We start from the raw sequence: 13,879 nt of genomic DNA on the forward strand, positions 1-13,879 counted from the left end.
GTCTTATCTCGGTGTTGACGATAAAAATATATGGTGAAGAGCCAAACAGCTCAATGAGGACTCAAGCCCCTTGACTGTTGGTGCAGTCATAGAAAAATCGAGACAGGGAGGTAACGTCCATTGTTGTGAACATATTAATTTGTTGGTGCTGCTAACTGACAACATAAGTAATAGTAGTCAGCGTAAAGAGCCCGGCACCAATAGCTTCCTTATGAAACCTGGAAAAGGGAGCCAAGAAACATTCATTTACGCTGGAAACAGTTGTAAGCTTTCTCAAGAAGTCAAAAACATGTGTTATTTCTTTATGTTTTCAATGGCTGTGACATCACATCTACATTTCCTAGACATGGTGAAATCGAATTTATAAACACACATTTCAAAATAACGCCAAACTCCAACACGTACTCTCAGAATTTATGGATCCAAGCGCCACTCCTGATAAGTTCGCTGAGGCACGAGTTAAGTTCATTCCGTGTTTATACATGAGTGGCAGCCTCCAACACTTCGATGAAACACGTCTGCTGCTGTGCCAGAGAGGTTTGTGGAGATATAACAACTTCAGTTAGGTATGTTTGCCTCCCACGGATGCCACCGCTCGTCAGAGCTCCCTAACGGTCTGCTTGCAAATTCAGATCTAGCAGCGCAACCATCCAACCGCCCATGCCCCAGAAACTGCTCATCACAATATCCCACACGCGCAGGGTTTGATGGCAAACAGATTGCTTCTTCAAGAAAGCGTCAGTAAAGTGCTCGGCTATATGCAACAACTGCAAGGGGATTTTATATTTTAAGTCTCTAACAGAAGAGGACATCTTCCTTCATTCGACGCATGTCGTCTCATAATTGACATCGTCGAAGAGAAATTCGAGTTAGATCCCTTGCCACAAGAAGACAAAGGACTGGATGTTTCTTCCCCGCTTCCCAGAAACACAGAGAAACGTCAAAAAATGAACTGTAAACTAATGTAATCGCCTCAAAAATGTTTGTAAAAAATTTGTCGCACACCTATTTTATATTGTAATTTGAAGTATTTTTCCATTAATAAAACATTTCATATCGTTTGTTTATTACTAAACCAGCTTATTATCGTCTTCGACTGCCGCGATAGTTAATTTTAACACACTGAGCTAACTTCATACGTACGTAGGTACCTAATCAAATTGCCCTTAAATATAAATACTTGGACAAATGTGGATGAGTTGAGGACAGAATATAATTTCATTTTACAAAAGACTCTTAGCAGAAATTTAGCGCTACGAATACTTTCACGCCTTTATTTGTACCTTTGCAAAGGAGTGAGTGAATTTTAAAATTTAGGAAGCTCTTTTTGCGCAGAATTTGATGCTCTACAACTTTACTTTACCGCTAAGTTGGTAAAAATTGCCGATCTCTGACGATCGATTGTAGCTAACCTGCTGAACCGATTTTACATTTAAGTGCGCGAAATTTTAAGTTTTTTTATTCCGGCATTTCAGTAATTTTCGGAAGGCTGTATCGTTTTCGATTTTTAAGCGAAGAACTGAAAAAAGTCGAAAAATTTCGCGGTTTTTCGGTCCTCAAAAGCTTATCACAAGCCAGAAATCGTTGCATACTCATTTAACATTTATCTGCGGTACCTAACGTTAAAATTGTTTCCAGCTTGTGTATTTTTATTGGCCAGTGAAGGTCTAATTTTCCTACACTGTTAAGAGCTCATACACATAATTTCTGACAGTGGTTACAGCTGCATACCCATCGCAAACGGAACAGGGAAGTGAGTGGAAAATGACGGTGGTACAAAATGTTTCCTCCACAACACATCGTAGAGGATCGCAGAGTGTAGGTGGCGATGAATAGTATGATAAAGATGAAAAAGAACACGAAGGTGTACTTCAAAGTAACTACTAAAGCACTGATGTAGATGTAGATGCAAAGGTAGATTACAGGATATAGGTGTAGATATAAATGTCCGTGCAGGTACAGGTGTAGATATATTGTTGGATGCAGATGTCGATGCAATGTAAGGCAGCTTGTAGAAGGTAGACACAGACGTAGACGCGAATGTAGATGTAGACGTAGACATGTACACTGATCACTCAGAACGTCATGACCACCGACCTACTATCGATATAAATCCGTCCAGGCGATGGCAGAGCCACCTGACGACGAACGACTGCTACTCAGGCACACGCACGTTGCATTTAGTGCGTGTAGCATCAGAGAGGGTGCTGTCCGTGTGTAGAATGAGGAAGACGCGGGATCTATGTGAGTTTGACTGAGGCCAGAGTGTGATGACCCGGAAGTCCGGCACAAGCATTTCAGAAACCGCACGACTTGTCGGGTGTTCGAGGGATGTTGTGGTGAGTGTCTTCAACGCGTGGCGTAACCACGGTGAAACCAACAGAATTTAAGGCTGGGCAGAGTACAAGTATTTCTGTACACACAGTGCACCGAACATTACAAACGCCAGGCCTCCAGAGACAACGACCGATGCATGTGCCAACGATAACACCATGACATCAGCCATTACAATTGAAATGGGCAAGTGACCATCGGCACTGGACGTTGGTGCAGTGGCATAGCGTTGCTTGGTCTGATGAATCCCGATACCTTCTTCATCATGCCGAAGTGGGAGCACGAACCTGTCGTCTTCCAGGGGACAGCTTATTGACACCTGTACTCCGGGAGAGAGATAAGCTGGCATCGGCTCCATCATGCTCTGGGGAACATTCAGGTGGGCAGACATTTGGCCAGTGGAGCTCTTGCAAGGCAATATGGCGGCCAAGGAGCATCGTACACTGGTTGAAGACCACGTACACCCCTTCATGACGATCAGGTTTCCTGACGGCAGTGGCATTTTTCAACGAGATAGTGCGCCATGTCACAAGACCAAGAGTGTGATGAGTGGTTCGAGGAACACAGTGGCGAGTTCCAACTGATGTGCTGGCTCCCCAAATCGCCAGATCTGAACCCAATCGAATATATCTGGAATGTGATTCAATGTGGCGTCAGAGCACATTGTCTCCCACCCCACCCCATCATCCCCCCCACCCACCGTCACCCGTAATTTACACAAATTAGGTGATTTTTGTGTGCAGATATGGAGTCAACCCCCCTCCAGCGACCTACTGAGATGTAGAGGAACTGTAATGTACCTTGCAGAGGATCGATAAAGATGTAGATGTCGACGTAGTTGTGAGATGAAGATGAATATAATATGAATATGAAGATTAAGAAGAAGATGTAGATGTAGATGCAATATCAGGTAGCATGAAGAGTATGAAAGTACATATAAATGTAGATGACGAAAAATATAAAGTAGCAATCAGTGTATAGGTAAAGATGTAGGTGTAGGTAAGAGTGTACATCTACATCTACGTGATTACTCTGCTATTCACAATAAAGTGCCAGGCAGAGGGTTCAATGAACCACCTTCAAGCTGTCTCTCTACCGTTCCACTCTCGAACGGCACGCGGGAAAAACGAGCACTTAAATTTTTCTGTGCGAGCACAGATTTTTCTTATTTTATCGCAATGATCATTTCTCCCTATGTAGGTGGGTACTAACAGAATGTTTTCGCAATCGGAGGAGAAAACTGGTGACTGAAATTTCATGAGAGGGTCCCATCGCAACGAAAAACGCCTTTGTTTTAATGATTGCCACTCCAATTCACGTATCATGTCTGATACACTATCTCCCCTATTTCGCGATAATACAAAACGAGGAGCCCTTCTTTGTACTCTTCCGATGTCATCCGTCAGTCCCATCTGATGCGAAACCCACACCGCACAGCAATACTCCAGAATAGGGCGGACAAGTGTGGTGTAAGCAGTCTCTTTAGTAGACCTGTTGCATCTTCTAAGTGTTCTGCCAATGAATCGCAGTCTTTGGTTTGCTCTACCCACAACACTATCTATGTGATCGTTCCAATCTAGATTATTTGTAATTGTAATCCCTAAGTATTTAGTTGAATTTACAGCCTTCAGATATATGTGACTTACCGCGTAATCGAAATTTAGCTGATTTCTTTTAGTACTCATGTGAATAACTTCGCACTTTTCTTTATTCAGCGTCAATTGTCACTTTTCGCACCATACAGATATCTTATCTAAATCATTTTGCAAGTCTTTTAGGTCATCTGATGACTTTACAAGACGGTAAATGACAGCATCATCTGCAAACAATCCAAGTCGGCTACTCAGATCGTCTCCTATGTCGTTAATATACACTCCTGGAAATGGAAAAAAGAACACATTGACACCGGTGTGTCAGACCCACCATACTTGCTCCGGACACTGCGGGAGGGCTGTACAAGCAATGATCACACGCACGGCACAGCGGACACACCAGGAACCGCGGTGTTGGCCGTCGAATGGCGCTAGCTGCGAAGCATTTGTGCACCGCCGCCGTCAGTGTCAGCCAGTTTGCCGTGGCATACGGAGCTCCATCGCAGTCTTTAACACTGGTAGCATGCCGCGACAGCGTGGACGTGAACCGTATGTGCAGTTGACGGACTTTGAGCGAGGGCGTATAGTGGGCATGCGGGAGGCCGGGTGGACGTACCGCCGAATTGCTCAACACGTGGGGCGTGAGGTCTCCACAGTACATCGATGTTGTTGCCAGTGGTCGGCGGAAGGTGCACGTGCCCGTCGACCTGGGACCGGACCGCAGCGACGCACGGATGCACGCCAAGACCGTAGGATCTTACGCAATGCCGTAGGGGACCGCACCGCCACTTCCCAGCAAAGTAGGGACACTGTTGCTCCTGGGGTATCGGCGAGGACCATTCGCAACCGTCTCCATGAAGCTGGGCTACGGTCCCGCACACCGTTAGGCGGTCTTCCGCTCACGCCCCAACATCGTGCAGCCCGCCTCCAGTGGTGTCGCGACAGGCGTGAATGGAGGGACGAATGGAGACGTGTCGTCTTCAGCGATGAGAGTCGCTTCTGCCTTGGTGCCAATGATGGTCGTATGCGTGTTTGGCGCCGTGCAGGTGAGCGCCACAATCAGGACTGCATACGACCGAGGCACACAGGGCCAACACCCGGCATCATGGTGTGGGGAGCGATCTCCTACACTGGCCGTACACCACTGGTGATCGTCGAGGGGACACTGAATAGTGCACGGTACATCCAAACCGTCATCGAACCCATCGTTCTACCATTCCTAGACCGGCAAGGGAACTTGTTGTTCCAACAGGACAATGCACGTCCGCATGTATCCCGTGCCACCCAACGTGCTCTAGAAGGTGTAAGTCAACTACCCTGGCCAGCAAGATCTCCGGATCTGTCCCCCATTGAGCATGTTTGGGACTGGATGAAGCGTCGTCTCACGCGGTCTGCACGTCCAGCACGAACGCTGGTCCAACTGAGGCACCAGGTGGAAATGGCATGGCAAGCCGTTCCACAGGACTACATCCAGCATCTCTACGATCGTCTCCATGGGAGAATAGCAGCCTGCATTGCTGCGAAAGGTGGATATACACTGTACTAGTGCCGACATTGTGCATGCTCTGTTGCCTGTGTCTATGTGCCTGTGGTTTTGTCAGTGTGATCATGTGATGTATCTGACCCCAGGAATGTGTCAATAAAGTTTCCCCTTCCTGGGACAATGAATTCACGGTGTTCTTATTTCAATTTCCAGGAGTGTATGTCAGGAACAATAGAGGACCTATAACACTTTCCTAGGGAACGCCGGATATACTTCTGTTTTACTCGATGACTTTTCGTCTATTACTACGAAATGTGACCTTTTGATAGGAACTCACGAATCCAGTCGCACAACTGAGGCGATACTCCGTAGGCACGCTGTTTGGTTAGAAGACGCTTGTGAGGAACGGTGTCGAAAGCCTTCTGGAAGTCTAAAAATATGGAATCAATTTGATATCCTCTGTCGATAGCACTTATTACTTCATCAGTATAAAGAGCTAGTTGTGTTTCACAAGAACGATATTTTCTGAAACAGTGCTGACTATGTGTCAATAAATCGTTTTCTTCGAGGTACTTCATAATGTTCGAATACAGTATACGTTTCAAAACCCTACTGCAAATCGACGTTAGTGATATAGGTCTGTAATTCAGCGGATTACTCCTACTTCCCTTTTTGGGTATTGGTGTGGCTTGAGAAATTTTCCAGTCTTTAGGTATGGATCTTTCTGCGAGCGAGTGGTTGTATATAATTGCTAAATATGGGGCTATTTTATCAGCATACTCTGAGAGGAACTTGACCGGTTTACAATCTGGACCGGAGGCCTTGCCTTTATTAAGTGACTTAAGCTGCTTCGTTACACCGAGGATATCTACTTCTATGTTTCTCATTTTGGCAGTTGTTCTTGATTGGAATTCAGGAATATTTACTTCGTCTTCTTTGGTGAAGGAGTTTCGGAAAACTGTGTTTAATAACTCTTCTTTAGTGGCACTGTCATCATAACTGCACCGTTGTTATCGCGCAGTGAAGGTATTGACTGCGTCTTGGCACTGGTGTGCTTTATGTATGACCAGAATCTCTTTGTGTTTTCTGCCAGATATTGAGACAGAATTTCATTGTGGAAATTATTAAATGTATCTCACATTGAAGTACGCGTCAAATTTCGAACTTCTGTAAAACTTTGCCACTCTTGGGGATTTTGCGTTCTTTTAAATTTGGCATGTTTTTTTCGTTGCTTCTGCAACAACGGTCTGACCCGCTTTGTGTACCATGGGGGATCAGTACCATCACTTATTAATTTATGTCTTATATGTCTCTCAATTGCTGTCGATACTATCTCTTTGAAAACATTCCACAACTTTTTTACACTCACATGATCAGATCGGAAGGAGTGAGGACTGTCTCTTAAAAAGGCGTTAAGATCATTTTTATCAGATTTTTTAAAAAGATATACTTTGCATTTCTGTTTGATGGCTGTAGGTGTTACGGTATTCAGCCTAGCAGCAACTGCTTGTGGTCGCTAATCCCTGTATTCGTCATAATGCTCACTATTTGTCCAGGATTATTTGTTGCTAAGAGGTCAATTATGCTTTCGCAACCATTTTCGCTTCGAGTAGGCTCATGAAATAATTGTTCAAAATAATTTCCTGAGAATGCATTCAGTACAACTTCGGAAGACGTTTTATGCCTGCCGCCGGTTTTAAACGTATAATTTTTTCAGCATATCGAGGGTAGATTGAAGTGCCTACCGACTATAATTGTATGAGCAGGGTACTTATTTGAAATGAGACAAGTTTTCTTTGAACTGCTCAGCAACTATATCTTCTCAGTCAGGGGGTCGGTAAAACGATCCAGTTAATAATTTAGTCCGATTGTCAGGTATAACCTCTACCCATACTATTTCACGCGAACTATCTACTTCAGTGTCGCTACAAGGCAAACTACCTCTGACAGCAATAAATACTCCACAACCAACAGTATTTAATCTATCCTTTCTGAACACTGTTAGATCGTTTGAAAAAATTTCTGCTGAAAGCTTTCTCTGAAAGCTTTAGCCAGCTTTCTGTACCTACAACTATTTGAGCTTCAGTGCTTTCTACAGGGCTTGGAGCTCTGGTTCTTTCCCAACACAGCTACGACAATTTACAACTACAATACCAATCGTTTCTACAACTACCTTACTGTGTTTTACCAGCCCACTTTTAGACGGACGTCCCTTCTGTGGTTCCCTGAGACCCACTAACCTAAAAAAATCTCCAAGTCCCTTCCACACAACCCCTGCTACACTTGTAGCCGCCTCCTGTGTGTAATGGACTCCTGACCTATTAAGTGAAACCCGGAAACCCACCACCCGATGGCGCAAGTCAAGGAACCTGCAGCCTACACATCACGGAACCGCCTGAGCCTCTGATTCAGATCCCTCACTCGGCTCTGCACCGAAGGACCACAGTCGGTTCTATCGACAATGCTGCAGATTGTGAGCTCCGCCTTAATCTCGGAAGCAAGACTGACAGTCTTTACCATTTCCGCTAGGCGCCCGAAACCAGACAGAATCTGCTCCGATCAAAAGCGACACACGTCATTGGTACCGACATGAGCCACCACCTGTAGTTGGCTGCACCCTGTACTCTTCATGGCATCCAGAAGCACCCTTTCCACATCCGGAATGACTCCCCCCTGGAATGCACACGGAGTGTACACTGGCTTCCTTCCCCTCCTTGACAGCCATGTTCCTAAGGGGCCCCATTACGATCCTAACGTTGGATCTCCCTACTACCAGCAAACCCACCCTCTGTGAATGCCCAGACCTTGCGGGCCGAGAAGCTTCTTCTGGAACAGGGTGGACGACTGCATCTGGCTCAGAGGCATCGTCAGACACAGATAACACCCGAAACCTGTTCATCAAATGAACCACGGAGGCTCTATGATTGGCCCCTCGGAATGTTTTTTCGCTGCCTGCCAGACTTTGGAATGATCTCCCACTCAACCACAGGTGAGGGGTCAACCTCAGTGCAGGCAGTACCGGGGTTGGCCACAGCAGAGGACCGATCGGAGGACACGTGGCACATGCCCGACGTCCCTCGCATCCCCGTGTTCGATCCCCCACAGTGACGCCCCTTGGCAGCAGCCTCAAGCTGTGTGATGGAAGCCAAAGCAGCCTGGAGCTGTGAGCGAAGGGTCGCCAATTCAACTCGCGTCTGTACGCAACAACCACAGTTCCTATCCATTACTGCAGTCGCTCCTGTTTGAAGCTTGTAGAAATATGCAACAAACGAATGGTGTACTCGCCTTATTAGCAGCGGCAAATCGAAGTGGTCTCTCACTGACGGTCTAACCGAGACTGAGCTGTTCTAGCCAAACAAATAAAAGCCTGTATGATACGAGGGTCCATAGCAATGGCAGTACTGTACACTGCACTGTTATTGAAATAAAAGGTTGTGCCTAGGTAAACACACAAGAATTTACAAAAATAATCTATTAACTACCCAGGTAACTGAAAATAATTCGCTCCTGTTTGAAGCTCGTAAAAATATGTAACAAGCGAATGGTGTTATTAGTAGCAGGAACTAGCGGTACGCTCTCGCTGACGCTCTAGCCGACACAGATGCAGATTCAGTCAATCATTTACGCTAACTCTATTTGTTGAAGAAGACTGTGACTGACTAGCAATGGTAGCAAGTGAGCTGTGCCATGTGGTATGCATTAGCTTGCATAGTGAGTGAGACGGGCTGGGACTCACCATGAAGGTGCGGTTTCCGCCGCAGGCGACCTGCTGCAGCTGCTCCGGGCTCTTGAGCAGCTCGTCCCTCGACGGGTCGGCGTCGACCAGCGCCTTGGAGACGCCGAGCAGCAGCCCGCGACACACCAGCGGCGCGCCGCCGTCCCCGAAGCACAGTGACTTGCCCTCCTCTGCCTTGGCGCACAGCATGCTCCTGCAGACACACGAGAGGTGTCAGCAAGGCATTCGGCACGCGCTCCAGCTTGACACGGCAAGGATGTAGTCGAACCTGTGGATCGAGTACACTGGCCGAGTCGCGCTAGACATAGCAGCCCTCTTGTATCACAATATGTGGAAGATATCGCAACGAGGCTTTCGGCAGCGATCAAGAACAGAAGGAGCTTGCTCTTTGGACACATATTTGGAGTGGACTAGGCGAGGCTGACACATTAGATGATACACTCTAACACATCAAACGACGCATACCGTACGAATTAATCGAATGGGATGGAATTCGGTAGATGTGGTCTATACATGTATAGACAAACAAATGACTAACATTTCAGAAAAAACTGTTGATTTATTCAAGAGAGAGACCTCCACAAAACTCAACAATTCAGTAACGCACTGGTCCGCGTTTGGCCCTTATGCAAGCAGCTATTCAGTCTGGCTTGATTGATACAGTTGTTGGATGTCCTCCTGAGGGACACTATGACCAATTCCGTCCAGCTGGTGCGTTAGGTGGTCGGAGCCCCAAGCTCCAAACGTTCTCAATTGGGGAAAGATCCGGCGATCTTGCCGGCCAAGGTAGGGTTTCGCAAGCACGAAGTGAAGCAGTAGCAACTCTCGCCCTGTGTGGACGGGAATTATATTGCTGAAATGTAAGCCCAGTAGAATATGGTCGACGTACCGAAGTGCTGTAAGGGTGTCGCAGATGAAAACCAGAGGTACCCTACTATGAAAAGAAATGGCACCCAAGACCATCACTCCAGGTTGTCAGGCAGTATGGCGAGCGACAGTCAAGTTGGCATCCGACCACAGTCTGGGGCATCTCCAGACAACTCTTCGTTGGTCATCGGGGCTCACTTCGAAGTGTAACTCATCACTGAAGAAAGTTCTACACCAGTCAATGAGATTCCAGGCCGAAGACGTGTCTAGAGACGCTCCAGATACCGGTGCGATTCCAAACTGTTGCCCACTATACAACCCTAGAACCAGGAGTGATAGTCTATGGTGCCATTTCTCTTCATAGTAAGACCTCTTTAGTTGTCATGTGCGGCACACTTACAGCATATCGGTACATCGATGGTATTCTGCGCCCCGTTTAGATGCCCTTTATGGAAAGCCATCCTGGGCTTACATTCCAGCAAGATAATACCTGCCCGCACTATTGGAGAGTTTCCACTGCTTGTCTTCATGCTTGCCAAATCCTACCTTAGTCATCCACGTCGCCGGATGTCTCCCAATGGGATATGTTTGGAGCATTATGGGCACAGCCCCCAACCACATGGGGAACCAACATATGCTGGACGCAGTGGAACAAGGGGATCTGGAAGAAATGGGAATAAAGGACACAGAGATTTGCGACACTTGTAAGAAGTGAATCAAGAAAGACTGTGGAACCTTGTATGGGAGCCCCGTTGGTCAATATTTACACCACCGCAGCGAATTCCTGCCGTCTCGTTCCTCAGTTATGAAACACTTCTCCGGTACTTTTCTGAAATGTTTTGATACCAAGAAACGCCGTATCACTGCGCTCTTCTTTCCAATGCCGATAAAGGGAGTACCGCATGCCATTTAAAAATGGTTTTTGTTTCAATGTCTTGGTTGGTACAAGACTTAACAGCATTAACTGTGCAACAAAATACGTTTCTTTCTGCCTAATACAATTTGCAGAAATCATCGTTTTTATATTATGAACCACTCAAGATAGAAAACGTGTGTTAAGTTTTACACATGGAGGAAAAATGTTCAAAAACAGGATATACGTTTCTATAGACAGGAACAGGGCAGATATAAAATTTATATGTAGCTTCAACGTAAACAAGAAAATTAAGCATTGTATTACAGCTATAGAGATCCTCTCAGATAGAGTAGCAAGACGTATTTAAAAACAAACGAAACCTGTTCCCCTCCAACAACGTAAGTTGTTGAGAGATATTCGTTACATTTACTCTGTAAATTAATTTACTGGGTAATGAATTTATTACATAGACTTCTTAACGATAAGTAACGCATTTGGTGCAGATTTTTTACAGTTAATATTATACAAAACGATTAGCTACGCTAGACGCAGGAAAGTAGAGTGCGTTATATTTGCAGTTATCAATACCAAAACTTTATCTACTTTGAAAACGGCTTGAATTTAATCCTTGCAATGTTTGAATGTTACTCAGTATGTTTCTCTCAAGCACTTCACATATTCCTATGAAACATAGAGATAAAAAACAACGATATGGCATTGTGTTAATAACTGTCTGAGGGTCACTTACCTGGGTGTTGGTTATGACTTTCAGACGAACAAAGTACTGGCAGTCGGAGTGTTTCTGCAGAGTTTTCGTGCCTGTCGTCACCACATGGCGGTCGGTCTGTAGTCATGGGCCGCTGTGGTAACACGTGTCTGCGACTGACGTCGGCAGGAGGCGCGTGCGGTTGGTGGCTACGGCTGTGCTCAGCTGGGCTACTACTGGCACCTACTGGCAGTGACTCTGGCTGTCTCTGCCTAACCTTAGACCAATGTCTTCAGTGAACGACCAGCAGATGCTGGTATGCTTCACCTAAGGCCTAGAAGGCCTAGCGTCTCACACAGGACTATCTTGCCTCAAAGTTTTGCAAATGTTTCTGTAAGTCTCGTCGTTTCACCATTCGAATTATTTGTTAGTAACTTTCGTTGGTGTTGTGTGACACCCTGTTTAACCAAACAAAAGGAATACCCGATAGCCAAAAATGTTCCTTTCTAGAACATACTTACTTTTTCCAAATGTGTAATCTGCATGTCCTGTTGAGTCATAAATCTAGTCACGCTGAAACGTCCCCTTAAGAACAATTTATACACGACTGTGCTGATAAACCTCTTACACTATTTGCTTTTCAAACAGCTGAGCAAAACTGAACGTACTCAAACAATCACTAAAGTGACACACAATATTTTTAGCGCAACGCAATCTGACTATCAAAGATCCCTGCAAAAGAATGGCCCTGAGTAACATTAACCTATACCTTTCACAAATCACTTACCTCACAAAAATCTTGATTACTCGAACTACTGCAATACAGCGAGCGCCACCACTACCAGCTAAATAAAAGATTCAAACTACAGAAGGCACTAACTACTGATAGGGATAGTTATCAAATGAAAGATTTTAATATTTTTAGCGGAACGCAATCTGACTATCAAAGATCCCTGCAAAAGAATGGCCCTGAGTAACATTAACCTATACCTTTCACAAATCACTTACCTCACAAAAATCTTGATTACTCGAACTACTGCAATACAGCGAGCGCCACTACTACCAGCTAAATAAAAGATTCAAACTACAGAAGGCACTAACTACTGATAGGGATAGTTAGCAAATGAAAGATTTTAATAGAGAACAAACAATGTATTTACCTTAATATCATCACAAGTCATAATATATGTAATTTCAAACTCCGCCATCTCTCTCCTCACATCCACCACTGCTGGCGGCTCACCTCTAACCGCGCAACGCTATGCGCTGTTAACATCCAGCTGCCCCTCTACAATGGCAGACAACAATGCAAACTAGCCACAGACTGCACACAGCACAGCCAGTGATTTTCATACAGAGAGCGCTACGTGGCGGCGGTGTTACCAATATAAGAACCTAAACAGCCTACTTACATAAAGAAAACATAAACAGCCTACTTACAGCACCCCTGTGATAGGTTCCTCTAGGGTACTGCTTATCACTGATCTTGTAGATCGTGTCGGTTGGTACCGGTCCTTTCTATCTACACTCAGCAACCCAGTTGCTTCCAGTGGCCTGTCTGGTCACTGTTTGCAAAAATGCCTTCTCTTGCTTCCACGTCTTTTGTGCCCCCCTTACACAGGTGTATTACAAAACCCGCACACAAATATTGTCACATTATGGTCGAGAGGCGTTAGACTGTACAAATAGTTCGTTTGTTCGTTTGTTAGTTTTATTTTAGGTAGCAAATACAACTAGGGCCATAAGCGCCCATGTCAAAACTGTAGAACACGAAGACAAAGGGGAATTAAAAACGACTATACGTCAATCCCAATCGACGGAACAGAAGACAGCTAAAGTCAGGTCTATAGAATATGCCATAGAAAAACATAGGTCCAGAGCTAAAAATTAAATGACCTTCGCCATATTGGTACGACGAATGAAAAGTAAAGAGCGGTCGACAGCCCGCGTGTCGTTCGCTAAAACGGCCGATAACGCAGACGGCAAACACAAACGAGAACGTAAGCTGTTAAAAAAAGGGCATGCCATCAGGAAATGGCGGACTGTCAATAGTCGAGCGCAGTGTGCACAAAGTGGTGGGGACAGTGCCCAATACGCAACCTGTGGTGTCACCGCCAGATACCACACTTGCTAGGTGGTAGCTTTAAATCGGCCGCGGTCCATTAGTACATATCGGACCCGCGTGTCGCCACTGTCAGTAATTGCAGACCGAGCGCCACCACACGGCAGGTCTAGAGAGACGGACTATCACTCGCCCAGTTGTACGACGACTTTGCTAGCGACTACACTGACGAAGCCTTTCTCT

At 45.6% G+C, this 13,879-nt stretch overlaps 1 protein-coding gene across 1 annotated transcript in view; it reads right to left on the reverse strand.

Moving 5' to 3' along the window:
* Positions 1-608: 608 nt before the first annotated feature.
* The window catches only part of LOC126102086 (chymase-like), a 66,893-nt gene continuing 53,622 nt past the window's right edge, over positions 609-13,879 (reverse strand). The window contains exons 4-5 of the mRNA XM_049912325.1: positions 9,146-9,338; positions 609-767 (exon numbers count right to left, since the gene is read on the reverse strand). Coding sequence (XP_049768282.1) covers positions 609-767; positions 9,146-9,338 — 352 coding nt within the window. The remainder of the gene's footprint in view (positions 768-9,145; positions 9,339-13,879) is intronic.

This window comes from Schistocerca cancellata, chromosome 1 (assembly GCF_023864275.1).
Source record: "Schistocerca cancellata isolate TAMUIC-IGC-003103 chromosome 1, iqSchCanc2.1, whole genome shotgun sequence".
NCBI lineage: Eukaryota > Metazoa > Arthropoda > Insecta > Orthoptera > Acrididae > Schistocerca > Schistocerca cancellata.